Consider the following 24,930-nt stretch of genomic DNA (forward strand, 5'->3'; position numbering starts at 1 on the left):
GACATCATTCAGGAGACGACAATCGATAGATGTATCTCTTTATTGATCAACTATAAATATTGATCTGCTAAATAGATATCGGGAGAAACACTGATTACGGAGATTGCTTCAGTAAAAAAAGAAACAAACCCTTTTCCCTCCTCCTCTTCCTCCTCTTCCTCCCCCTTTTCCCTCCTCCTCCTCCAAAATGGAGTCCAGCTGAACATGGGTTTCTGGAGGGGTTCCTTCCTCCCTATCCTCTTCCTCCCTATCCTCCTCCCCCTTTTCCCTCCTCTTCCTCCTCCTCCCCCTCTTCCTCCCTATCCTCCTCCCCCTTTCCCCTCCTCTTCCTCCTCCTCCCCCTCTTCATCCCCCTTTTCCGTCCTCCTCTTCCTCCTCCCCCTTTTCCCTCCTCCTCCTCCCCCTCTTCCTCCCTATCCTCCTTCCCCTTTTCCCTCCTCCTCCTCCCCCTCTTCCTCCCTATCCTCCTCCCCCTTTTCCCTCCTCCTCTTCCTCCTCCCCCTTTTCCCTCCTCCTCTTCCTCCTCCACCACCTCCACTCCTCCTCCTCAGCTCAAAGACATTTACAAAACAAACGTTTAGTATTTTCTAAATAATATTTCCCCCCGTACCGTACAGAGATATTCATGGGGTGTGTCGGGACGGAGAAAAGGCTGAAACCCCGCTGGGGGGGGCAGATAGATGGGGACCAGGGGGGGGCAGATAGATGGGGACCAGGGGGGCAGATAGATGGGGACCAGGGGGAGCAGATAGATGGGGACCAGGACAGATAGATGGGGACCAGGGGGGCAGATAGATGGGGACCAGGACAGATAGATGGGGACCAGGGGGGGCAAGATAGATGGGGACCAGGGGGGGCAGATAGATGGGGACCAGGGGGGGGGGGCAGATAGATGGGGACCAGGGGGGGCAGATAGATGGGGACCAGGGGGGGGGGGGCAATAAGAGTGTGTTCACTCCAGAGAAACACTGATAATATCTCAAAACATCAGGCCATCAGAACCCTGTTAACACCAGCAGGGTGATAAGGTCATGGGGGAGTAGGCGGGTCCAGACAGGACAGGCACCAATCAGAACACAGGACTGTATCCCCACCCCCCATTGTTGGGATTGTCAGCAGGTCTCTCTCTCGTTAGTGTGATACGTCTGGCAGATAGACAAACCTCCTCTCATCAAAACTACTGTGACTCACGGCTACGATCCAGCCAGGAGGATGTCTTCCCTGGAAAATAAAACCACTTCCTGTCTTTTATACACATCTACGAGTGTTAGAACTATTGTATTTACAGGTAGACGTCTGGGTGTGTTTATAGAGAAGACCCTTGTGTTTCAAGAGTTTCTGAATACGGTCCATCGTCTCTCTCTCAGGTGGTCTTCGTTCGTTGGATCAAACGCTATGAGTTGACCGGATCGAGCTTGGCGTTGGTCGGGTGTCGTTAGCGTGTCGTCCATCAGATGATGGGGACTCCGTCCGTGTTGTAGATCATACCCGTGGTGGGCTCGTATGTCCCGGCCAGGTAGTACAGGTCTTGGCTGTCGGCGTAGCGACGCGTCAGAGTCATGCTTTCGTACTCCGACACGCTGACCACCAGACACTTGTGACTGACCGTCTGGACATCGTTCTCATCGCTGTGGGACGACTGGTACAGAGCCCGCTGCAGGGACACATTAACAACAAATAAGGTGTGTTAGTGTGTGGTGTGGTAGGGTGTGGTAGTGTGGTGTGGTAGGGTGTGGGGGTGTGGTGTGGTAGAGTGTGGTGTGGTAGGGTGTGGTGTGGTAGGGTGTGGTAGAGTGTGGTAGGGTGTGGTGTGGTAGGGTGTGGGGGTAGGGTGTGGTAAGGTGTGGGGGTAGGGTGTGGTAGGGTGTGGGGGTAGGGTGTGGGGTAGGGTGTGGTGTGGGGGTAGGGTGTGTGGGTGTAGGGTGTGTGGGTAGGGTGTGTGTGTGGGTAGGGTGTGTGTGGGGGTAGGGTGTGGTGTGGCAGGGTGTGTGTGGGGGTAGGGTGTGGTAGGGTGTGTGTGGGCGGTAGGGTGTGTGTGGGGGTAGGGGGTGTGGGGGTAGGGTGTGTGGTAGGGTGTGGTGTGGCGTGGTAGGGTGTGGTGTGGTAGAGTGTGGTGTGGTAGAGTGTGGTGTGGTAGAGTGTGGTCTGTAGGGTGTAGTGTGGTAGGGTGTGGTGTGGTGTGGTAGGGTGTGTGGGTGGTAGAGTGTGTGGTGTGGTAGGGTGTGGTGTGGTAGGGTGTGGGTGTGGTAGGGTGTGGGGGTAGGGGTGTGTGGTAAGGTGTGGGGTGTAGGGTGTGGGGGTAGGGTGTGGTAGGGTGTGGGGGGGTAGGGTGTGGTAGGGGTGGGGTAGGGTGTAGGGTGTGGGGTAGAGTGTGGTGGGGTAGGGTGTGTGTGGGTGTAGGGTGTGTGTGTGGGTAGAGTGTGGTGTGGTAGGTGTGTGTGTGGGTAGGGTGTGGTGTGGTAGGGTGTGGTGGGGGTAGGGTGTGGTGTGGTAGGGGTGTGTGGGGGTAGGGTGTGGTGTGGTAGGGTGTGTGTGGGGGTAGGGTGTGGTAGGGTGTGTGTGGGGGTAGGGGTGTGTGGGGGTAGGGGTGGTGTGGTAGGGTGGGTGTGGGTGGTGGGTGTGGTGTGGGGGTAGGTGTGTGTGGTAGGGTGTGGTGTGGTGTGGTGGTAGGGTGTGGTGTGGTAGGGTGTGGTGTGGTAGAGTGTGGTGTGGTAGAGTGTGGTCTGGTAGGGTGTAGTGTGGTAGGGTGTGGTGTGGTAGAGTGTGGTGGGTAGGGTGTGGTGTGGTAGGGTGTGTGGGTGGTAGGGTGTGGGTGGTAGGGTGTGGTGGGGGTAGGGTGTGGTAGGGTGTGTGTGGTAGGGTGTGGTAGGGTGTGGGGTAGGGTGGGGTGGGGGTGGGTGTGGGGGTAGGGTGTGGGGGTAGGGTGTGGTAGGGTGTGGGGGTTGGGTGTGGTGGGGTAGGGTGTGGGGTAGGGTGTGGTGTGGGTGTAGGGTGTGTGTGGTGTGTAGGGTGTGTGTGGGGTAGGGGTGTGTGTGGGTAGGGTGTGTGTGTGGGTATGTGGTGTGGTAGGGGTGTGTGGGGGTAGGGTGTGGTGTGTGTGGTGTGTGTGGGGGTAGGGTGTGGTGTGGCAGGGTGTGTGTGGGGGTGGTGTGGTAGGGGGTGTGTGGTGTGGTAGGGTGTGTGTGGGGGTGTGGTGGGGGTAGGATGGGGGGGTGTGGTAGGGGTGTGTGTGGGGGTGTGGTGTGGGTGGGTGTGGGGGTGTGGTAGGGGGTGTGTGTGGGGGGGTGTGGTGGGGGGAGTGTGGTAGGGTGTGTGGTATGTGGTGTGGTAGGGTGTGGTAGGGTGTGTGTGTGTGTGTAGGGTGTGTGGTAGGGTGTGGTAGGGTGTGTGGTAGGGTGTGGTAGGGTGTGTGTGTGGTGTGGTAGGGTGTGTGTGTGGTGTGGTAGGGTGTGTGTGGTAGGGTGTGGTGTGGGGTGTGTGTGTGTGGGTGGTGTGGTAGGGTGTGTGTGGGGTGTGGTAGGGGTGTGTGGGGGTAGGGTGTGTGTGTGTGGTAGGATGTGTGGTAGGGGTGTGGTAGGGTGTGTGTGGGTGTGGTAGGGTGTGTGTGGGGGTGGTAGGGTGTGGTAGTGGGTGTGGGGGTGTGTAGGGGGGGTGTGGGGGGTGTGGTAGGGGTGTGTGGTGGTGGGTAGGGTGTGTGTGTGGTAGGATGTGTGGTAGGGTGTGTGTGTGTGGTGTGTTAGGGTAGTGGTGGGTGTGGTAGGGTGTGTGTGTGGTGTGGTAGGGTGTGGGGGTAGGGTGTGGTAGGGTGTGTGTAGGGTGGGGGTGTGGTAGGGGGTGTGTGGGTGTGTGGTGTGGGAGGGGTGGGTGTGGTAGGGTGTGTGTGGGTGGGTGTGGTAGGGTGGGTGTGGTAGGGTGTGGTATGGGTGTGGTAGGGTGGGTGTGTGTGGTAGGGTGTGTAGGGTAGGGTGGGTGTGGTGTGTGTGGTGTGTGTGGTAGTGTGTGTGTGGTAGGGTGTGGTGGTGGGTGGGTGTGTGTGTGGTGTGGTAGGGTGGGTGTGTAGGGTGTGGTAGGGTGGGTGTGGTAGGGTGTGGTGTGGTGTGGTAGGGTGTGGTAGGGGGTGTGTGTGTGTGGTGTGGTAGGGTGTGTGTGTGGTGTGTGTAGGGTGTGGTAGGGTGTGGTGTGTGTGTGTGGTGGTGTGTGGTGTGGTAGGGGTGTGTGTGGTGTGGTAGGGGTGTGGTAGGGTGTGTGTGTGGTGTGGTAGGGTGTGGGGTGTGTGTGTGGTGTGGTAGGGTGTGTGTGGTGTGTGGTAGGTGTGTGGTAGGGTGTGTGTGTGGTAGGGTGTGGTAGGGTGTGTGTGTGGTGTGGTAGGGTGTGTGTGTGGTGTAGTAGGGTGTGGTAGTGTGTGGTAGGGTGTGGTAGGGTGTGTGTGTGTGGTGTGGTAGGGTGTGTGTGTGGTGTAGTAGGGTGTGTGTGGTAGGGTGTGTGTGTGGTAGGGTGTGGTAGGGTGTGTGGTGTGGTAGGGTGTGTGGTGTGGTGTGGTAGGGTGTGGTGTGTGGTGTGGTAGGGTGTGTGGTGTGGTGTGGTAGGGTGTGGTGTGTGGTGTGGTGTGGTAGGGTGTGGTGTGTGGTGTGGTAGGGTGTGGTGTGGTAGGGTGTGGTGTGTGGTGTGGTGTGGTGTGGTAGGGTGTGGTGTGTGGTGTGGTAGGGTGTGGTAGGGTGTGTGGTGTGGTAGGGTGTGTGGTGTGGTGTGGTAGGGTGTGGTGTGTGGTGTGGTAGGGTGTGGTAGGGTGGTCTCACCTCCATGAAGTCTTTCCTCTGGTTAGAGGAGAGCAGAGATGAAGGAAGAGACTGACCAGACATCTGATCCCAGTTCTAGAAGGAGAGAGAGATGGGGGGAGAGATGGAGGGGGAGAGAGAGGGGGAGAGAGAGAGAGACGGGGAGGGAGAGAGAGATGGGGAGGGAGAGAGACGGGGGAGGGAGAGAGAGACGGGGGGGGGAGAGAGAGAGACGGGGGGAGAGAGAGAGAGAGACGGGGGGGAGGGAGAGGGGGGAGGGAGATGGGGGAGGGGGGAGAGAGAGAGACGGGGGGGAGAGAGAGAGGGGGGGAGAGAGAGATGGGGGGGAGAGAGATGGGGGGGGAGAGAGAGAGATGGGGGGGAGAGAGAGATGGGGGGAGAGAGAGAGATGGGGAGGGAGAGAGAGATGGGGAGGGGGAGAGAGAGAGGGAGGGACCAGGGAGGGAGAGAGAGAGATGGGGAGGTAGTTTCTTGCCAGGGGGTCTCCTCTGGAGAGATAAAACCAGTTAACTCTGACCCCTGACCCCTACCTTCTTGTGTAGTTTCTTGCCAGGGTTGGTCTCCTCTGGGTGATAAAACCAGTTAACCCCTGACCCCTACCTTCTTGTCATGTAGTTTCATTCCAGGGTTGGTCTCCTCTGGGTGATAAAACCAGTTAACCCCTGACCCCTACCTTCTTGTCATGTAGTTTCATGCCAGGGTTGGTCTCCTCTGGGTGATAAAACCAGTTAACCCCTGACCCCTACCTTCTTGTCATGTAGTTTCTTGCCAGGGTTGGTCTCCTCTGGGTGATAAAACCAGTTAACCCCTGACCCCTACCTTCTTGTCATGTAGTTTCTTGCCAGGGTTGGTCTCCTCTGGGTGATAAAACCAGTTAACCCCTGACCCCTACCTTCTTGTGGTGTAGTTTCTTGCCAGGGTTGGTCTCCTCCGGGTGATAAAACCAGTTAACCCCTGACCCCTACCTTCTTGTGGTGTAGTTTCTTGCCAGGGTTGGTCTCCTCCGGGTGATAAAACCAGTCTGACCCCTACCTTCTTGTGGTGTAGTTTCTTGCCAGGGTTGGTCTCCTCCGGGTGATAAAACCAGTTAACCTCTGACCCCTACCTTCTTGTGGTGTAGTTTCTTGCCAGGGTTGGTCTCCTCCGGGTGATAAAACCAGTTAACCCCTGACCCCTACCTTCTTGTGTAGTTTCTTGCCAAGGTTGGTCTCCTCCGGGTGATAAAACCAGTTAACCCCTGACCCCTACCTTCTTGTGGTGTAGTTTCTTGCCAGGGTTGGTCTCCTCCGGGTGATAAAACCAGTTAACCCCTGACCCCTACCTTCTCTTGTGGTGTAGTTTCTTGCCAGGGTTGGTCTCCTCCGGGTGATAAAACCAGTTGACCCCTACCTTCTTGTCATGTAGTTTCATGCCAGGATTGGTCTCCTCTGGGTGATAAAACAAGTTGACCCCTACCTTCTTGTGGTGTAGTTTCTTGCCAGGGTTGGTCTCCTCCGGGTGATAAAACCAGTTGACTCTGACCACCATGTTGGATCCCCAGCTCTCCCACATGCTCTGGATCTTCCCTATGAAGGGCAGGTTGGGTCGGCCTGCGGAAAGGAACACGGCGCAGTCCCCGATACCAATCATCTCTCTCCCCCGCACGATGGCCTTGTAGAACAGCTTCTTAGCCTTGCCTTTCATACCACGCCTCTGGAGACAGACAGGCAGGCAGGCAGTCAGACAGTCAGACAAACAGGCAGTCAGAAAGACAGACAGACAGGCAGGCAGGCAGTCAGAAAGACAGTCAGAAAGACAGACAGACAGGCAGGCAGTCAGAAAGACAGTCAGACAGACAGACAGACAGGCAGAAAGACAGTCAGAAAGACAGACAGAGGGCATGCATGGAGAAATTTCTCTGGCTGGAACCCCCCCCAAAAAAATCGACTCAAGTGTCATCGAGAGATTCAAATTATCAATCCCGAGCGTGTAATACCAATCCCAAGCGTGTAATACCAATCCCAAGCGTGTAATACCAATCCCAAGCGTGTAATACCAATAGCGTGTAATACCAACCAATCCCAAGCGTGTAATACCAATCCCAAGCGTGTAATACCAATCCCAAGCGTGTAATACCAATCCCAAGCGTAATACCAATCCCAAGCGTGTAATACCAATCCCAAGCGTGTAATACCAATCCCAAGCGTGTAATACCAATCCCAAGCGTGCAAGCGTGTAATACCAATCGTGTAATACCAATCCCAAGCGTGTAATACCAATGTACTACCAATCCAGCGTGTAATACCAATCCCAAGCGTGTAATACCAATCCCAAGCGTGTAATACCAATACGTGTAATACCAATCCCAAGCGTGTAATACCAATCCCAAGCGTATCAATAATACCAATCCCAAAGCGTGTAATACCAATCCCAAGCGTGTAATACCAATCCCAAGCGTGTAATACCAATCCCAAAGCGTGTAATACCAATCCCAATCCCAAGCGTGTAATACCAATCCCAAGCGTGTAATACCAATCCCAAGCGTGTAATACCAATCCCAAGCGTGTAATACCAATCCCAAGCGTGTAATACCAATCCCAAGCGTGTAATACCAATCCCAAGCGTGTAATACCAATCCCAAGCGTGTACTACCAATCCCAAGCGTGTAATACCAATCCCAAGCGTGTAATACCAATCCCAAGCGTGTACTACCAATCCCAAGCGTGTAATACCAATCCCAAGCGTGTAATATCAATCCCAAGCGTGTAATACCAATCCCAAGCGTGTAATACCAATCCCAAGCGTGTGTTCTCGCTCTCACCTGTGTGGGATTACCGAACCACTTCCAGAGCTGTCTGGCAGGCAGGAAGGCAGAGATCTTGGGTCTGTTCTCTACGCTCGGTAATCGCTGTCTCTTAGCCAGCTCCTTGGTGGTGGGGAGGTGGGCCCCCTCCCTGCGCCGTGGCCTGCCCACCGACCCCACACCTCCCTGGGACTTCTGCCGGGCTGGACGACCACGGGGCCTGGCTGGCTGGGAGGACGGGGAGATAGACGGGGGAGGAGAGGAGGGAGATTGATCTTCTTCTAATACTTCTTCCTCCTCTTCCTCTTCCGCCTTTTTCAACTTCTTAATTTCTTCCTCTTCCTCCTTCTCTTCCTCCACCTCCTCCTGTGGGGTAGTTGGAGGGGGGGAGACGGGGAGAGGTGCAGGGGGAGCGGGGGCGGTCTCCTCGTCAGAACTACAAGAGGACTCCTCGTCAGTGGAGGAGGAAGAGGAAGAGGAGGTGCTAGAGGAGGATGAGGAGGAGGAGGCTGGGGAGGAGGGGTGGGAGCAGCTGGAGCTACACTTCGTTTTCTTCCTCGTCTCTTCCTCTTCCTCAGATCCTGAACTACTGCTGCTGTGAGACCCCCCTCTCGTCTCCCCTGTCTCCTCCCCTCTCTTCTCTTCCCCTTGTTTTGTTCTCTCCTCTCTCTTTGGTTCTCTGTCCCCCCCTCCACCCCGGTCTCTTTCTCTGCCCAGAGAAGGCGTTCTGTTGGCGGGTTCTCTCCCCAGCAGCCCCGCCTCGCTCTCCGTAGCCCTCCCCTTTACCCTCGCCGGCTTCTGGGTGGCTGTGGCCGTGGCGAGGGGTGTGTGTTCTTGCCGTAAGCCCCTGGCCTCCAGCAGCCCCGCCTCGCTCTCCGGAGCCCTCCCCTTTCCCCTCGCCGGCTTCTGGCTGGCTGCGGCCGTGGCGAGGGGTGTGTGTTCTTGCCGTAAGCCCCTGGCCTCCAGCAGCCCCGCCTCGCTCTCCGGAGCCCTCCCCTTTCCCCTCGCCGGCTTCTGGCTGGCTGCGGCCGTGGCGAGGGGTGTGTGTTCTTGCCGTAAGCCCCTGGCCTCCAGCAGCCCCGCCTCGCTCTCCGGAGCCCTCCCCTTTACCCTCGCCGGCTTCTGGGTGGCTGCGGCCGTGGCGAGGGGTGTGTGTTCTTGCCGTAAGCCCCTGGCCTCCAGCAGCATCAGAGCCTTGGTCTTCTTGGTCTTGGGTGAGGTCACGCCTTCGTGGTCCAGCTTTACTAGGGGTTCCTCTAGGAGGGCCTTACGCCCCTGTCGCACCCCGCCCTGCCCTCCCACCCCCGGGACATGCCTGGGTCTGGAGATACCAGGAATAAAGGTGCTAGGGTCCGGTCTGGATCTGACAGCAGAGAGGTCTAAGCTGGGTCTGGGTTTAGAGGTACTAGAGTACTAGAGCTGGGCCCAGGGCTGGTTCTGGGTTTAGAGGTACTAGAGCTGGGCCCGGGGCTGGTTCTGGGTTTAGAGGTACTAGAGCTGGGCCCGGGGATGGGTCTGGGTTTAGAGGTACTAGAGCTGGGCCCGGGGCTGGGTTTAGAGGTACTAGAGCTGGGCCCAGGGCTGGGTTTGGAGGTACTAGAGCTGGGCCCAGGGCTGGTTCTAGGTTTGGAGGTACTAGAGCTAGACCCAGGGCTGGTTCTGGGCCTGGTAGAAGGATCCAGGGTGGGCCTGGGTTTGTTATGGTTCTGTTTGGGTCTGGAGATTGCTTTGGGAGCGGTTCTGGGTTTGTTGTGATCAGGATTAAAGTTAGCTGCAGGCCCAGGGAGTTCTGCTCTAGAGTCAGGTCTAGGTTTGGATTTTGGTACGGTGGTAAGGTTGGTTTTAGGGTTTGGTAGAAGAGGCTTGGGTCTGATGATAGGGGAAGTAGAGTTGGGTTTAAGTAGTGGAGGGGAGAGTATAGACTTCGGGTTGGTTTTAGGGTGAGGTTGGGTGCTGACGTTACAAGAGGTGAGGTTGGGTTGGCTGTACAGGTCCACCCTTAGTATCTTCCCGTAAGGGGCTGGGTGGTAGAGGGAGGGGGGCTTGGGAGAGGCTGGGCTGGGTCTCCTAGGGTTCTGGCTGCGTGGGGGGGCAGGCAGGCTGGGGGTGCTGGTGGGCTTGGAGGGTCGGCCTGGTCCCGGCCTGGGGGCAGACAGGGGTCTTTCCTGAGCAGGTCTCTGGGAGGAGGAGGGCTTGTCCTGGGCTGGTCTGGTGGGGAGCTGAGGTCTGTCTGGAGCCTGGCTGGGTCCCGGGGGGGGCATCGTCTCCCGGGGGTCTGGGCTCAATGGGGGCTCTAGAGGGAAGGAAAGGCAGGAGTTAACAAATGACTGACCTGAGTTTACAGACCCAACAGGGATAACAGACCCAACAGGGTTAACAGACCCAACAGGGATAACAGACCCAACAGGGATAACAGACCCAACAGGGATAACAGACCCAACAGGGATAACAGACCCAACAGGGATAACAGACCCAACAGGGATAACAGACCCAACAGGGATAACAGTAACAGACCCAACAGGGATAACAGACCCAACAGGGTTAACAGACCCAACAGGGATAACAGACCCAACAGGGATAACAGACCCAACAGGGATAACAGACCCAACAGGGATAACAGACCCAACAGGGTTAACAGACCCAACAGGGATAACAGACCCAACAGGGATAACAGACCCAACAGGGATAACAGACCCAACAGGGATAACAGACCCAACAGGGATAACAGACCCAACAGGGATAACAGACCCAACAGGGTTAACAGACCCAACAGGGTTAACAGACCCAACAGGGATAACAGACCCAACAGGGATAACAGACCCAACAGGGATAACAGACCCAACAGGGATAACAGACCCAACAGGGATAACAGACCCAACAGGGATAAAAGACCCAACAGACCCAACAGGGATAACAGACCCAACAGGGATAACAGACCCAACAGGGTTAACAGACCCAACAGGGACCAGGGTTAACAGACCCAACAGGGATAACAGGGATAACAGACCCAACAGGGATAACAGACCCAACAGGGATAACAGACCCAACAGGGATAACAGACCCAACAGGATAACAGACCCAACAGGGGATAACAGACCCAACAGGGGGATAACAGACCCAACAGGGTTAACAGACCCAACAGGGATAACAGACCCAACAGGGATAACAGACCCAACAGGGATAACAGACCCAACAGGGATAACAGACCAACAGGGATAACAGACCCAACAGGGATAACAGACCCAACAGGGTTAACAGACCCAACAGGGATAACAGGGATAACAGACCCAACAGGGATAACAGACCCAACAGGGATAACAGACCCAACAGGGATAACAGACCCAACAGGGATAACAGACCCAACAGGGGTAACAGACCCAACAGGGATAACAGACCCAACAGGGATAACAGACCCAACAGGGATAACAGACCCAACAGGGATAACAGACCCAACAGGGATATAACAGACCCAACAGGGATAACAGACCCAACAGACCCAACAGGGATAACAGACCCAACAGGGATAACAGACCCAACAGGGATAACAGACCCAACAGGGATAACAGACCCAACAGGGATAACAGACCCAACAGGGTTAACAGACCCAACAGGGATAACAGACCCAACAGGGATAACAGACCCAACAGGGATAACAGACCCAACAGGGATAACAGACCCAACAGGGATAACAGACCCAACAGGGATAACAGACCCAACAGGGATAACAGACCCAACAGGGATAACAGACCCAACAGGGATAACAGACCCAACAGACCCAACAGGGATAACAGACCCAACAGGGATAACAGACCCAACAGGGAACAGACCCAACAGTGAAAACAGACCCAACAGGGATAACAGACCCAACAGGGATAACAGGGATAACAGACCCAACAGTGATAACAGACCCAACAGGGATTACAGTCCCAACAGGGATAACAGACCCAACAGGGATAACAGACCCAACAGGGATAACAGACCCAACAGGGATAACAGACCCAACAGGGATAACAGACCCAACAGGGATAACAGACCCAACAACAACAGGGATAACAGACCCAACAGGGATAACAGACCCAACAGGGATAACAGACCCAACAGGGATAACAGGGACCCAACAGGGATAACAGACCCAACAGGGATAACAGACCCAACAGGGATAACAGACCCAACAGGGATAACAGACCCAACAGGGATAACAGACCCAACAGGGATAACAGACCCAACAGGGATAACAGACCCAACAGGGATAACAGACCCAACAGGGATAACAGACCCAACAGGGATAACAGACCCAACAGGGATAACAGACCCAACAGGGATAACAGACCCAACAGGGATAACAGACCCAACAGGACCCAACAGGGATAACAGACCCAACAGGGATAACAGACCCAACAGGGATAACAGACCCAACAGGGATAACAGACCCAACAGGGATAACAGACCCAACAGGGATAACAGACCCAACAGACCCAACAGGGGATAACAGACCCAACAGGGATAACAGACCCAACAGGGATAACAGACCCAACAGGGATAACAGACCCAACAGGGGATAACAGACCCAACAGGGATAACAGACCCAACAGGGATAACAGACCCAACAGGGATAACAGACCCAACAGGGATAACAGACCCAACAGGGATAACAGACCCAACAGGGATAACAGACCCAACAGACCCAACAGGGATAACAGACCCAACAGGGATAACAGACCCAACAGGGATAACAGACCCAACAGGGATAACAGACCCAACAGGGATAACAGACCCAACAGGGATAACAGACCCAACAGGGATAACAGACCCAACAGGGTTAACAGACCCAACAGGGATAACAGACCCAACAGGGATAACAGACCCAACAGGGTTAACAGACCCAACAGGGATAACAGACCCAACAGGGATAACAGACCCAACAGGGATAAGAGACCCAACAGGGATAACAGACCCAACAGGACCTAACAGGGATAACAGACCCAACAGGGATAACAGACCCAACAGGGATAACAGACCCAACAGGGTTAACAGACCCAACAGGGATAACAGACCCAACAGGGATAACAGACCCAACAGGGATAACAGACCCAACAGGGATAACAGACCCAACAGGGATAACAGACCCAACAGGGTTAACAGACCCAACAGGGATAACAGACCCAACAGGGATAACAGACCCAACAGGGATAACAGACCCAACAGGGATAACAGACCCAACAGGGATAACAGGGATAACAGGGATAACAGACCCAACAGGGATAACAGACCCAACAGGGATAACAGACCCAACAGGGATAACAGACCCAACAGGGATAACAGACCCAACAGGGATAACAGACCCAACAGGGATAACAGACCCAACAGGGATAACAGACCCAACAGGGATAACAGACCCAACAGGGATAACAGACCCAACAGGGATAACAGACCCAACAGGGATAACAGACCCAACAGGGATAACAGACCCAACAGACCCGACCCAACAGGGATAACAGACCCAACAGGGATAACAGACCCAACAGGGATAACAGACCCAACAGGGATAACAGACCCAACAGGGATAACAGACCCAACAGGGACCCAACAGGGATAACAGACCCAACAGGGATAACAGACCCAACAGGGATAACAGACCCAACAGGGATAACAGGGTTAACAGACCCAACAGGGAGGGTTAACAGGTTAACAGACCCAACAGGGATAACAGACCCAACAGGGATAACAGACCCAACAGGGATAACAGACCCAACAGGGATAACAGACCCAACAGGGATAACAGACCCAACAGGGGATAACAGACCCAACAACAGGGATAACAGACCCAACAGGGTTAACAGACCCAACAGGGTTAACAGACCCAACAGGGATAACAGACCCAACAGGGATAACAGACCCAACAGGGATAACAGACCCAACAGGGTTAACAGACCCAACAGGGATAACAGATGGATAACAGACCCAACAGGGTTAACAGACCCAACAGGGTTAACAGACCCAACAGGGATAACAGACCCAACAGGGATAACAGACCCAACAGGGATAACAGACCCAACAGGGATAACAGACCCAACAGGGATAACAGACCCAACAGGGATAACAGACCCAACAGGGATAACAGACCCAACAGGGATAACAGACCCAACAGGGATAACAGACCCAACAGGGATAACAGACCCAACAGGGATAACAGACCCAACAGGGATAACAGACCCAACAGGGTTAACAGACCCAACAGGGATAACAGACCCAACAGGGTTAACAGACCCAACAGGGATAACAGACCCAACAGGGATAACAGACCCAACAGGGATAACAGACCCAACAGGGATAACAGACCCAACAGGGATAACAGACCCAACAGGGATAACAGACCCAACAGGGATAACAGACCCAACAGGGATAACAGACCCAACAGGGTTAACAGACCCAACAGGGTTAACAGACCCAACAGACCCAACAGGGATAACAGACCCAACAGGGATAACAGACCCAACAGGGTTAACAGACCCAACAGGGATAACAGACCCAACAGGGTTAACAGACCCAACAGGGATAACAGACCCAACAGGGATAACAGACCCAACAGGGATAACAGACCCAACAGGGATAACAGACCCAACAGGGTTAACAGACCCAACAGGGATAACAGAATCCACAGCAGTTATAAAGTCTTAGAGCTTTTCCAACTAGCGTCGAGGTCTCTGATTGGCTCACCAGGTTTGGGTTTGGGTTTCTTGGCCGGTCTCCCTCTGCCCTTGGGGGCGGAGTCCCCTGCTTTAGGCCTCGTCTCACTGGTGTCCTTGCTGCACTTCCTGACACGCCTCCTGGAGCAGCTGGCCACTAGCAGCGCGGGGGAGGGCTCAGCACCTACAGGGGGGCAGGTTTAATATCAGAATCATCAGACAGACTGAACAAACCCACTGGGAAAGAATACAAGAGTGTGTGTCCTTGTGTGTGTGTGTGTGTGTGTGTGTGTGTGTGTGTGTGTGAGTCCTTGTGTGTGTGTGTGTGTGTGTTTGTGTGTGAGTCCTTTTTTGAGTGTGTGTGTGTGTGTGTGTGTGTGAGTCCTTGTGTGTGTGAGTGTGTGTGTGAGTCCTTGTGTGAGTGAGTGTGTGTGTGAGTCCTTGTGTGTGTGTGTGTCCTTGTGTGAGTGTGTGTGTGAGTCCTTGTGTGAGTGTGTGTGTGAGTCCTTGTGTGAGTGTGTGTGTGTGTGTGTGTGAGTCTTTGTAGTCAGGGGGCAGCAGTCTGATGTAGGAGAGGGGGCTGTGTCCTTACACTGTATCTTGTAGTCAGGGGGCAGCAGTCTGACGTGGGAGAGGGGGCTGTGTCCTTACACTGTATCTTGTAGTCAGGGGGCAGCAGTCTGACGTGGGAGAGGGGCTGTGTCCTTACACTGTATCTTGTAGTCAGGGGGCAGCAGTCTGATGTAGGAGAGGGGGCTGTGTCCTTACACTGTATCTTGTAGTCAGGGGGCAGCAGTCTGATGTGGGAGAGGGGGCTGTGTCCTTACACTGTATCTTGTAGTCAGGGGGCAGCAGTCTGACGTGGGAGAGGGGGCTGTGTCCTTACACTGTATCTTGTAGTCAGGGGGCAGCAGTCTGATGTGGGAGAGGGGGCTGTGTCCTTACACTGTATCTTGTAGTCAGGGGGCAGCAGTCTGATGTGGGAGAGGGGGCTGTGTCCTTACACTGTATCTTGTAGTCAGGGGGCAGCAGTCTGATGTGGGAGAGGGGGCTGTGTCCTTACACTGTATCTTGTAGTCAGGGGGCAGCAGTCTGATGTAGGAGAGGGGGCTGTGTCCTTACACTGTATCTTGTAGTCAGGGGGCAGCAGTCTGATGTGGGAGAGGGGGCTGTGTCCTTACACTGTATCTTGTAGTCAGGGGGCAGCAGTCTGACGTGGGAGAGGGGGCTGTGTCCTTACACTGTATCTTGTAGTCAGGGGGCAGCAGTCTGATGTGGGAGAGGGGGCTGTGTCCTTACACTGTATCTTGTAGTCAGGGGGCAGCAGTCTGATGTGGGAGAGGGGGCTGTGTCCTTACACTGTATCTTGTAGTCAGGGGGCAGCAGTCTGACGTGGGAGAGGGGGCTGTGTCCTTACACTGTATCTTGTAGTCAGGGGTCAGGGGGCAGCAGTCTGATGTGGGAGAGGGGGCTGTGTCCTTACACTGTATCTTGTAGTCAGGGGGCAGCAGTCTGACGTGGGAGAGGGGGCTGTGTCCTTACACTGTATCTTGTAGTCAGGGGGCAGCAGTCTGATGTGGGAGAGGGGGCTGTGTCCTTACACTGTATCTTGTAGTCAGGGGGCAGCAGTCTGATGTGGGAGAGGGGGCTGTGTCCTTACACTGTATCTTGTAGTCAGGGGGCAGCAGTCTGACGTGGGAGAGGGGGCTGTGTCCTTACACTGTATCTTGTAGTCAGGGGGCAGCAGTCTGACGTGGGAGAGGGGGCTGTGTCCTTACACTGTATCTTGTAGTCAGGGGGCAGCAGTCTGATGTGGGAGAGGGGGCTGTGTCCTTACACTGTATCTTGTAGTCAGGGGGCAGCAGTCTGACGTGGGAGAGGGGGCTGTGTCCTTACACTGTATCTTGTAGTCAGGGGGCAGCAGTCTGACGTGGGAGAGGGGGCTGTGTCCTTACACTGTATCTTGTAGTCAGGGGGGGCAGCAGTCTGACGTGGGAGAGGGGGCTGTGTCCTTACACTGTATCTTGTAGTCAGGGGGCAGCAGTCTGATGTGGGAGAGGGGGCTGTGTCCTTACACTGTATCTTGTAGTCAGGGGGCAGCAGTCTGACGTGGGAGAGGGGCTGTGTCCTTACACTGTATCTTGTAGTCAGGGGGCAGCAGTCTGACGTGGGAGAGGGGGCTGTGTCCTTACACTGTATCTTGTAGTCAGGGGGCAGCAGTCTGATGTGGGAGAGGGGGCTGTGTCCTTACACTGTATCTTGTAGTCAGGGGGCAGCAGTCTGATGTGGGAGAGGGGGCTGTGTCCTTACACTGTATCTTGTAGTCAGGGGGCAGCAGTCTGATGTGGGAGAGGGGGGCAGCAGTCTGAGTGGGGGGAGTCGTGGGAGAGGGGCTGTGTCCTTACACTGTATCTTGTAGTCAGGGGGCAGCAGTCTGACGTGGGAGAGGGGGCTGTGTCCTTACACTGTATCTTGTAGTCAGGGGGCAGCAGTCTGATGTGGGAGAGGGGGCTGTGTCCTTACACTGTATCTTGTAGTCAGGGGGCAGCAGTCTGATGTGGGAGAGGGGGCTGTGTCCTTACACTGTATCTTGTAGTCAGGGGGCAGCAGTCTGATGTGGGAGAGGGGGCTGTGTCCTTACACTGTATCTTGTAGTCAGGGGGCAGCAGTCTGATGTGGGAGAGGGGCTGTGTCCTTACACTGTATCTTGTAGTCAGGGGGCAGCAGTCTGACGTGGGAGAGGGGGCTGTGTCCTTACACTGTATCTTGTAGTCAGGGGGCAGCAGTCTGACGTGGGAGAGGGGCTGTGTCCTTACACTGTATCTTGTAGTCAGGGGGCAGCAGTCTGATGTGGGAGAGGGGCTGTGTCCTTACACTGTATCTTGTAGTCAGGGGGCAGCAGTCTGATGTGGGAGAGGGGGCTGTGTCCTTACACTGTATCTTGTAGTCAGGGGGCAGCAGTCTGACGTGGGAGAGGGGCTGTGTCCTTACACTGTATCTTGTAGTCAGGGGGCAGCAGTCTGACGTGGGAGAGGGGGCTGTGTCCTTACACTGTATCTTGTAGTCAGGGGGCAGCAGTCTGATGTGGGAGAGGGGGCTGTGTCCTTACACTGTATCTTGTAGTCAGGGGGCAGCAGTCTGACGTGGGAGAGGGGGCTGTGTCCTTACACTGTATCTTGTAGTCAGGGGGCAGCAGTCTGATGTGGGAGAGGGGGCTGTGTCCTTACACTGTATCTTGTAGTCAGGGGGCAGCAGTCTGATGTGGGAGAGGGGCTGTGTCCTTACACTGTATCTTGTAGTCAGGGGGCAGCAGTCTGATGTGGGAGAGGGGGCTGTGTCCTTACACTGTATCTTGTAGTCAGGGGGCAGCAGTCTGACGTGGGAGAGGGGGCTGTGTCCTTACACTGTATCTTGTAGTCAGGGGGCAGCAGTCTGATGTGGGAGAGGGGGCTGTGTCCTTACACTGTATCTTGTAGTCAGGGGGCAGCAGTCTGACGTGGGAGAGGGGGCTGTGTCCTTACACTGTATCTTGTAGTCAGGGGGCAGCAGTCTGACGTGGGAGAGGGGGCTGTGTCCTTACACTGTATCTTGTAGTCAGGGGGCAGCAGTCTGATGTGGGAGAGGGGGCTGTGTCCTTACACTGTATCTTGTAGTCAGGGGGCAGCAGTCTGACGTGGGAGAGGGGGCTGTGTCCTTACACTGTATCTTGTAGTCAGGGGGCAGCAGTCTGATGTGGGAGAGGGGGCTGTGTCCTTACACTGTATCTTGTAGTCAGGGGGCAGCAGTCTGACGTGGGAGAGGGGGCTGTGTCCTTACACTGTATCTTGTAGTCAGGGGGCAGCAGTCTGATGTGGGAGAGGGGGCTGTGTCCTTACACTGTATCTTGTAGTCAGGGGGCAGCAGTCTGATGTGGGAGAGGGGGCTGTGTCCTTACACTGTATCTTGTAGTCAGGGGGCAGCAGTCTGATGTGGGAGAGGGGGCTGTGTCCTTACACTGTATCTTGTAGTCAGGGGGCAGCAGTCTGACGTGGGAGAGGGGGCTGTGTCCTTACACTGTATCTTGTAGTCAGGGGGCAGCAGTCTGATGTGGGAGAGGGGGCTGTGTCCTTACACTGTATCTTGTAGTCAGGGGGCAGCAGTCTGACGTGGGAGAGGGGGCTGTGTCCTTACACTGTATCTTGTAGTCAGGGGGCAGCAGTCTGATGTGGGAGAGGGGGCTGTGTCCTTACACTGTATCTTGTAGTCAGGGGGCAGCAGTCTGACGTGGGAGAGGGGGCTGTGTCCTTACACTGTATCTTGTAGTCAGGGGGGGCAGCAGTCTGACGTGGGAGAGGGGGCTGTGTCCTTACACTGTATCTTGTAGTCAGGGGGCAGCAGTCTGATGTGGGAGAGGGGCTGTGTCCTTACACTGTATCTTGTAGTCAGGGGGCAACAGTCTGACGTGGGAGAGGGGGCTGTGTCCTTACACTGTATCTTGTAGTCAGGGGGCAACAGTCTGACGTGGGAGAGGGGGCTGTGTCCTTACACTGTATCTTGTAGTCAGGGGGCAGCAGTCTGACGTGGGAGAGGGGGCTGTGTCCTTACACTGTATCTTGTAGTCAGGGGGGGGCAGCAGTCTGACGTGGGAGAGGGGACTGTGTCCTTACACTGTATCTTGTAGTCAGGGGGCAGCAGTCTGACGTGGGAGAGGGGGCTGTGTCCTTACACTGTATCTTGTAGTCATGGGTCAGGGGTCAGCAGTGTGATGTGGGAGAGGGGGCTGTGTCCTTACACTGTATCTTGTAGTCAGTCTGACGTAGGGGGCTGTGTACACTGTATCTTGTAGTCAGGGGGCAGCAGTCTGACGTGGGAGAGGGGGCTGTGTCCTTACACTGTATCTTGTAGTCAGGGGGCAGCAGTCTGATGTGGGAGAGGGGGCTGTGTCCTTACACTGTATCTTGTAGTCAGGGGGCAGCAGTCTGACGTGGGAGAGGGGGCTGTGTCCTTACACTGTATCTTGTAGTCAGGGGGCAGCAGTCTGACGTGGGAGAGGGGCTGTGTCCTTACACTGTATCTTGTAGTCAGGGGGCAGCAGTCTGATGTGGGAGAGGGGCTGTGTCCTTACACTGTATCTTGTAGTCAGGGGGCAGCAGTCTGACGTGGGAGAGGGGGCTGTGTCCTTACACTGTATCTTGTAGTCAGGGGGCAGCAGTCTGATGTGGGAGAGGGGGCTGTGTCCTTACACTGTATCTTGTAGTCAGGGGGCAGCAGTCTGACGTGGGAGAGGGGGCTGTGTCCTTACACTGTATCTTGTAGTCAGGGGGCAGCAGTCTGATGGGGAGAGGGGCTGTGTCCTTACACTGTATCTTGTAGTCAGGGGGCAGCAGTCTGATGTGGGAGAGGGGGCTGTGTCCTTACACTGTATCTTGTAGTCAGGGGGCAGCAGTCTGACGTGGGAGAGGGGGCTGTGTCCTTACACTGTATCTTGTAGTCAGGGGGCAGCAGTCTGATGTGGGAGAGGGGGCTGTGTCCTTACACTGTATCTTGTAGTCAGGGGGCAGCAGTCTGACGTGGGAGAGGGGGCTGTGTCCTTACACTGTATCTTGTAGTCAGGGGGCAGCAGTCTGATGTGGGAGAGGGGGCTGTGTCCTTACACTGTATCTTGTAGTCAGGGGGCAGCAGTCTGATGTGGGAGAGGGGCTGTGTCCTTACACTGTATCTTGTAGTCAGGGGGCAGCTGTCTGATGTAGGAGAGGGGGCTGTGTCCTTACACTGTATCTTGTAGTCAGGGGGCAGCAGTCTGATGTGGGAGAGGGGGCTGTGTCCTTACACTGTATCTTGTAGTCAGGGGGCAGCAGTCTGATGTGGGAGAGGGGGCTGTGTCCTTACACTGTATCTTGTAGTCAGGGGGCAGCAGTCTGACGTGGGAGAGGGGGCTGTGTCCTTACACTGTATCTTGTAGTCAGGGGGCAGCAGTCTGATGTGGGAGAGGGGGCTGTGTCCTTACACTGTATCTTGTAGTCAGGGGGCAGCAGTCTCGTGGGAGAGGGGGGTGTCCTTACACTGTATCTTGTAGTCAGGGGGCAGCAGTCTGATGTAGGAGAGGGGGCTGTGTCCTTACACTGTATCTTGTAGTCAGGGGGCAGCAGTCTGATGTGGGAGAGGGGGCTGTGTCCTTACACTGTATCTTGTAGTCAGGGGGCAGCAGTCTGATGTGGGAGAGGGGGCTGTGTCCTTACACTGTATCTTGTAGTCAGGGGGCAGCAGTCTGATGTGGGAGAGGGGGCTGTGTCCTTACACTGTATCTTGTAGTGGGGCAGCAGTCTGACGTGGGAGAGGGGGCTGTGTCCTTACACTGTATCTTGTAGTCAGGGGTATCTTGTGTCCTTACACTGTATCTTGTAGTCAGGGGGCAGCAGTCTGATGTGGGAGAGGGGGCTGTGTCCTTACACTGTATCTTGTAGTCAGGGGGCAGCAGTCTGATGTGGGAGAGGGGCTGTGTCCTTACACTGTATCTTGTAGTCAGGGGGCAGCAGTCTGACGTGGGAGAGGGGGCTGTGTCCTTACACTGTATCTTGTAGTCAGGGGGCAGCAGTCTGATGTGGGAGAGGGGGCTGTGTCCTTACACTGTATCTTGTAGTCAGGGGGCAGCAGTCTGATGTGGGAGAGGGGGCTGTGTCCTTACACTGTATCTTGTAGTCAGGGGGCAGCAGTCTGACGTGGGAGAGGGGCTGTGTCCTTACACTGTATCTTGTAGTCAGGGGGCAGCAGTCTGATGTGGGAGAGGGGCTGTGTCCTTACACTGTATCTTGTAGTCAGGGGGCAGCAGTCTGATGTAGGAGAGGGGGCTGTGTCCTTACACTGTATCTTGTAGTCAGGGGGCAGCAGTCTGATGTGGGAGAGGGGCTGTGTCCTTACACTGTATCTTGTAGTCAGGGGTCAGCAGTCTGACGTGGGAGAGGGGGCTGTGTCCTTACACTGTATCTTGTAGTCAGGGGGCAGCAGTCTGACGTGGGAGAGGGGCTGTGTCCTTACACTGTATCTTGTAGTCAGGGGGCAGCAGTCTGATGTAGGAGAGGGGGCTGTGTCCTTACACTGTATCTTGTAGTCAGGGGGCAGCAGTCTGATGTAGGAGAGGGGGCTGTGTCCTTACACTGTATCTTGTAGTCAGGGGGCAACAGTCTGACGTGGGAGAGGGGGCTGTGTCCTTACACTGTATCTTGTAGTCAGGGGGCAGCAGTCTGATGTGGGAGAGGGGGATGCGACCCGTGTCACCGTCATCAAACTCCACCGTGACGAGGTCATCACTGTCATCACCGTCTGAACTTCCTGTACAGACAGGAAGGGGTTAAAGTAACAGGTCACCTAAATTCAAACGTGCCCTTGAAAGTAGCTAGATAGACGTCAATACACACCAAGTATTAGTTCAGTAAGGAACAGGTCACCTAGATTGAAATGACTAGATGTGTCCAAACTATTGGCTGGTGATGAGACTAGAAAACAGTAAAACAGTGGGAGAGGGGGCTGTGTTGTTTTCTCCAATGTTATTTATCGGCTTTTCTAGTTTTTATTGGCCAAAAGCCAGCTATATAGCGTAGAGACAGTGGTACTGTGCGTTACCGTTGACTACGGTGCCGGGGTAGAGACAGTGGTACTGGGCGTTACCGTTGACTACGGTGCCGGGGTAGAGACAGTGGTACTGGGCGTTACCGTTGACTACGGTGACGGGGTAGAGACAGTGGTACTGGGCGTTGACTACGGTGCCGGTGGGTAGAGACAGTGGTACTGGGCGTTACCGTGACTACGGTGCCGGGGTAGAGACAGTGGTACTGGGCGTTACCGTTGACTACGGTGCCGGGGTAGAGACAGTGGTACTGGGCGTTACCGTTGACTACGGTGCCGGGGTAGAGACAGTGGTACTGGGCGTTACCGTTGACTACGGTGCCGGGGTAGAGACAGTGGTACTGGGCGTTACCGTTGACTACGGTGCCGGGGACAGAGACAGTGGTACTGGGCGTTACCGTTGACTACGGTGCCGGGGTAGAGACAGTGGTACTGGGCGTTACCGTTGACTACGGTGCCGGGGTAGAGACAGTGGTACTGGCGAGACACGGTGGTACAGTGGTACTGGGCGTTACCGTTGACTACGGTGCCGGGGTAGAGACAGTGGTACTGCGTTACCGTTGACTACGGTGCCGGGGTAGAGACAGTGGTACTGGGCGTTACCGTGACTACGGGGGTAGAGACAGTGGTACTGGGCGTTACCGTTGACTACGGTGCCGGGGTAGAGACAGTGGTACTGGGCGTTACCGTTGACTACGGTGCCGGGGTAGAGACAGTGGTACTGGGCGTTACCGTTGACTACGGTGCCGGGGTAGAGACAGTGGTACTGTGCGTTACCGTTGACTACGGTGCCGGGGTAGAGACAGTGGTACTGTGCGTTACCGTTGACTACGGTGCCGGGGTAGAGACAGTGGTACTGTGCGTTACCGTTGACTACGGTGCCGGGGTAGAGACAGTGGTACTGTGCGTTACCGTTGACTACGGTGCCGGGGTAGAGACAGTGGTACTGTGCGTTACCGTTGACTACGGTGCCGGGGTAGAGACAGTGGTACTGTGCGTTACCGTTGACTACGGTGCCGGGGTAGAGACAGTGGTACTGTGCGTTACCGTTGACTACGGTGCCGGGGTAGAGACAGTGGTACTGGGCGTTACCGTTGACTACGGTGCCGGGGTAGAGACAGTGGTACTGGGCGTTACCGTTGACTACGGTGCCGGGGTAGAGACAGTGGTACTGGGCGTTACCGTTGACTACGGTGCCGGGGTAGAGACAGTGGTACTGGGCGTTACCGTTGACTACGGTGCCGGGGTAGAGACAGTGGTACTGGGCGTTACTGACTACGGTGCGACAGTGGTACCGTTGACTACGGTGCCGGGGTAGAGACAGTGGTACTGGGCGTTACCGTTGACTACGGTGCCGGGGTAGAGACAGTGGTACTGGGCGTTACCGTTGACTACGGTGCCAGACAGTGGGGTTAGAGACACGGTCGGGGTAGAGACAGTGGTACTGCTGGCTCCAGTATGCTGGAACACGACAGTGGTACCACCGGAAGATACCAGACTGACGGAGGCATCACATCCACAATCTGGAATAACACACAGAATAACACACTGACGAGGCATCACATCCACAATCTGGAATAACACACACACTGACGAGGCATCACATCCACAATCTGGAATAACACACACTGGACTGAGGCATCACATCCACAATGGACTGGAATAACACACAGAATAACACACTGACGAGTCATCACATCCACAATCTGGAATAACACACAGAATAACACACTGACGAGGCATCACATCCACAATCTGGAATAACACACAGAATAACACACTGACGAGGCATCACATCCACAATCTGGAATAACACACAGAATAACACACTGACGAGGCATCACATCCACAATCTGGAATAACACACAGAATAACACACTGACGAGGCATCACATCCACAATCTGGAATAACACACACACTGACGGAGGCATCACATCCACAATCTGGAATAACACACAGAATAACACACTGACGAGGCATCACATCCACAATCTGGAATAACACACACACGGACGGAGGCATCACATCCACAATCTGGAATAACACACACACTGACGAGGCATCACATCCACAATCTGGAATAACACACAGAATAACACACTGACGAGGCATCACATCCACAATCTGGAATAACACACAGAATAACACACTGACGAGGCATCACATCCACAATCTGGAATAACACACAGAATAACACACTGACGAGGCATCACATCCACAATCTGGAATAACACACACACTGACGGAGGCATCACATCCACAATCTGGAATAACACACAGAATAACACACTGACGAGGCATCACATCCACAATCTGGAATAACACACACACTGACGAGGCATCACATCCACAATCTGGAATAACACACAGAATAACACACTGACGAGGCATCACATCCACAATCTGGAATAACACACAGAATAACACACTGACGAGGCATCACATCCACAATCTGGAATAACACACAGAATAACACACTGACGAGGCATCACATCCACAATCTGGAATAACACACACACTGACGGAGGCATCACATCCACAATCTGGAATAACACACAGAATAACACACTGACGAGGCATCACATCCACAATCTGGAATAACACACACACTGACGGAGGCATCACATCCACAATCTGGAATAACACACAGAATAACACACTGACGAGGCATCACATCCACAATCTGGAATAACACACACACTGACAGAGGCATCACATCCACAATCTGGAATAACACACAGAATAACACACAGAATAACACACTGACGAGGCATCACATCCACAATCTGGAATAACACACAGAATAACACACTGGCGAGGCATCACATCCACAATCTAGAATAACACACACACTGACGAGGCATCACATCCACAATCTGGAATAACACACAGAATAACACACTGACGAGGCATCACATCCACAATCTGGAATAACACACAGAATAACACACACACTGACGAGGCATCACATCCACAATCTAGAATAACACACACACTGACGAGGCATCACATCCACAATCTGGAATAACACACAGAATAACACACACACTGACGAGGCATCAC

General features: G+C 54.7%; 1 protein-coding gene across 1 annotated transcript in view; it reads right to left on the reverse strand.

The window, feature by feature from the left end:
* Nucleotides 1-270: 270 nt before the first annotated feature.
* The window catches only part of tnrc18 (trinucleotide repeat containing 18), a 182,469-nt gene continuing 157,809 nt past the window's right edge, over nt 271-24,930 (reverse strand). Inside the window, 10 exon segments of the mRNA XM_064964656.1 lie at nt 271-1,654; nt 4,797-4,871; nt 6,252-6,488; nt 7,597-8,987; nt 8,990-9,871; nt 14,296-14,448; nt 21,456-21,572; nt 23,094-23,137; nt 23,312-23,346; nt 23,348-23,389. Coding sequence (XP_064820728.1) covers nt 1,451-1,654; nt 4,797-4,871; nt 6,252-6,488; nt 7,597-8,987; nt 8,990-9,871; nt 14,296-14,448; nt 21,456-21,572; nt 23,094-23,137; nt 23,312-23,346; nt 23,348-23,389 — 3,180 coding nt within the window. The 3' untranslated portion in view covers nt 271-1,450.

This window comes from Oncorhynchus masou, unplaced genomic scaffold (assembly GCF_036934945.1).
Source record: "Oncorhynchus masou masou isolate Uvic2021 unplaced genomic scaffold, UVic_Omas_1.1 unplaced_scaffold_181, whole genome shotgun sequence".
In the NCBI taxonomy this organism is placed as follows: domain Eukaryota; kingdom Metazoa; phylum Chordata; class Actinopteri; order Salmoniformes; family Salmonidae; genus Oncorhynchus; species Oncorhynchus masou.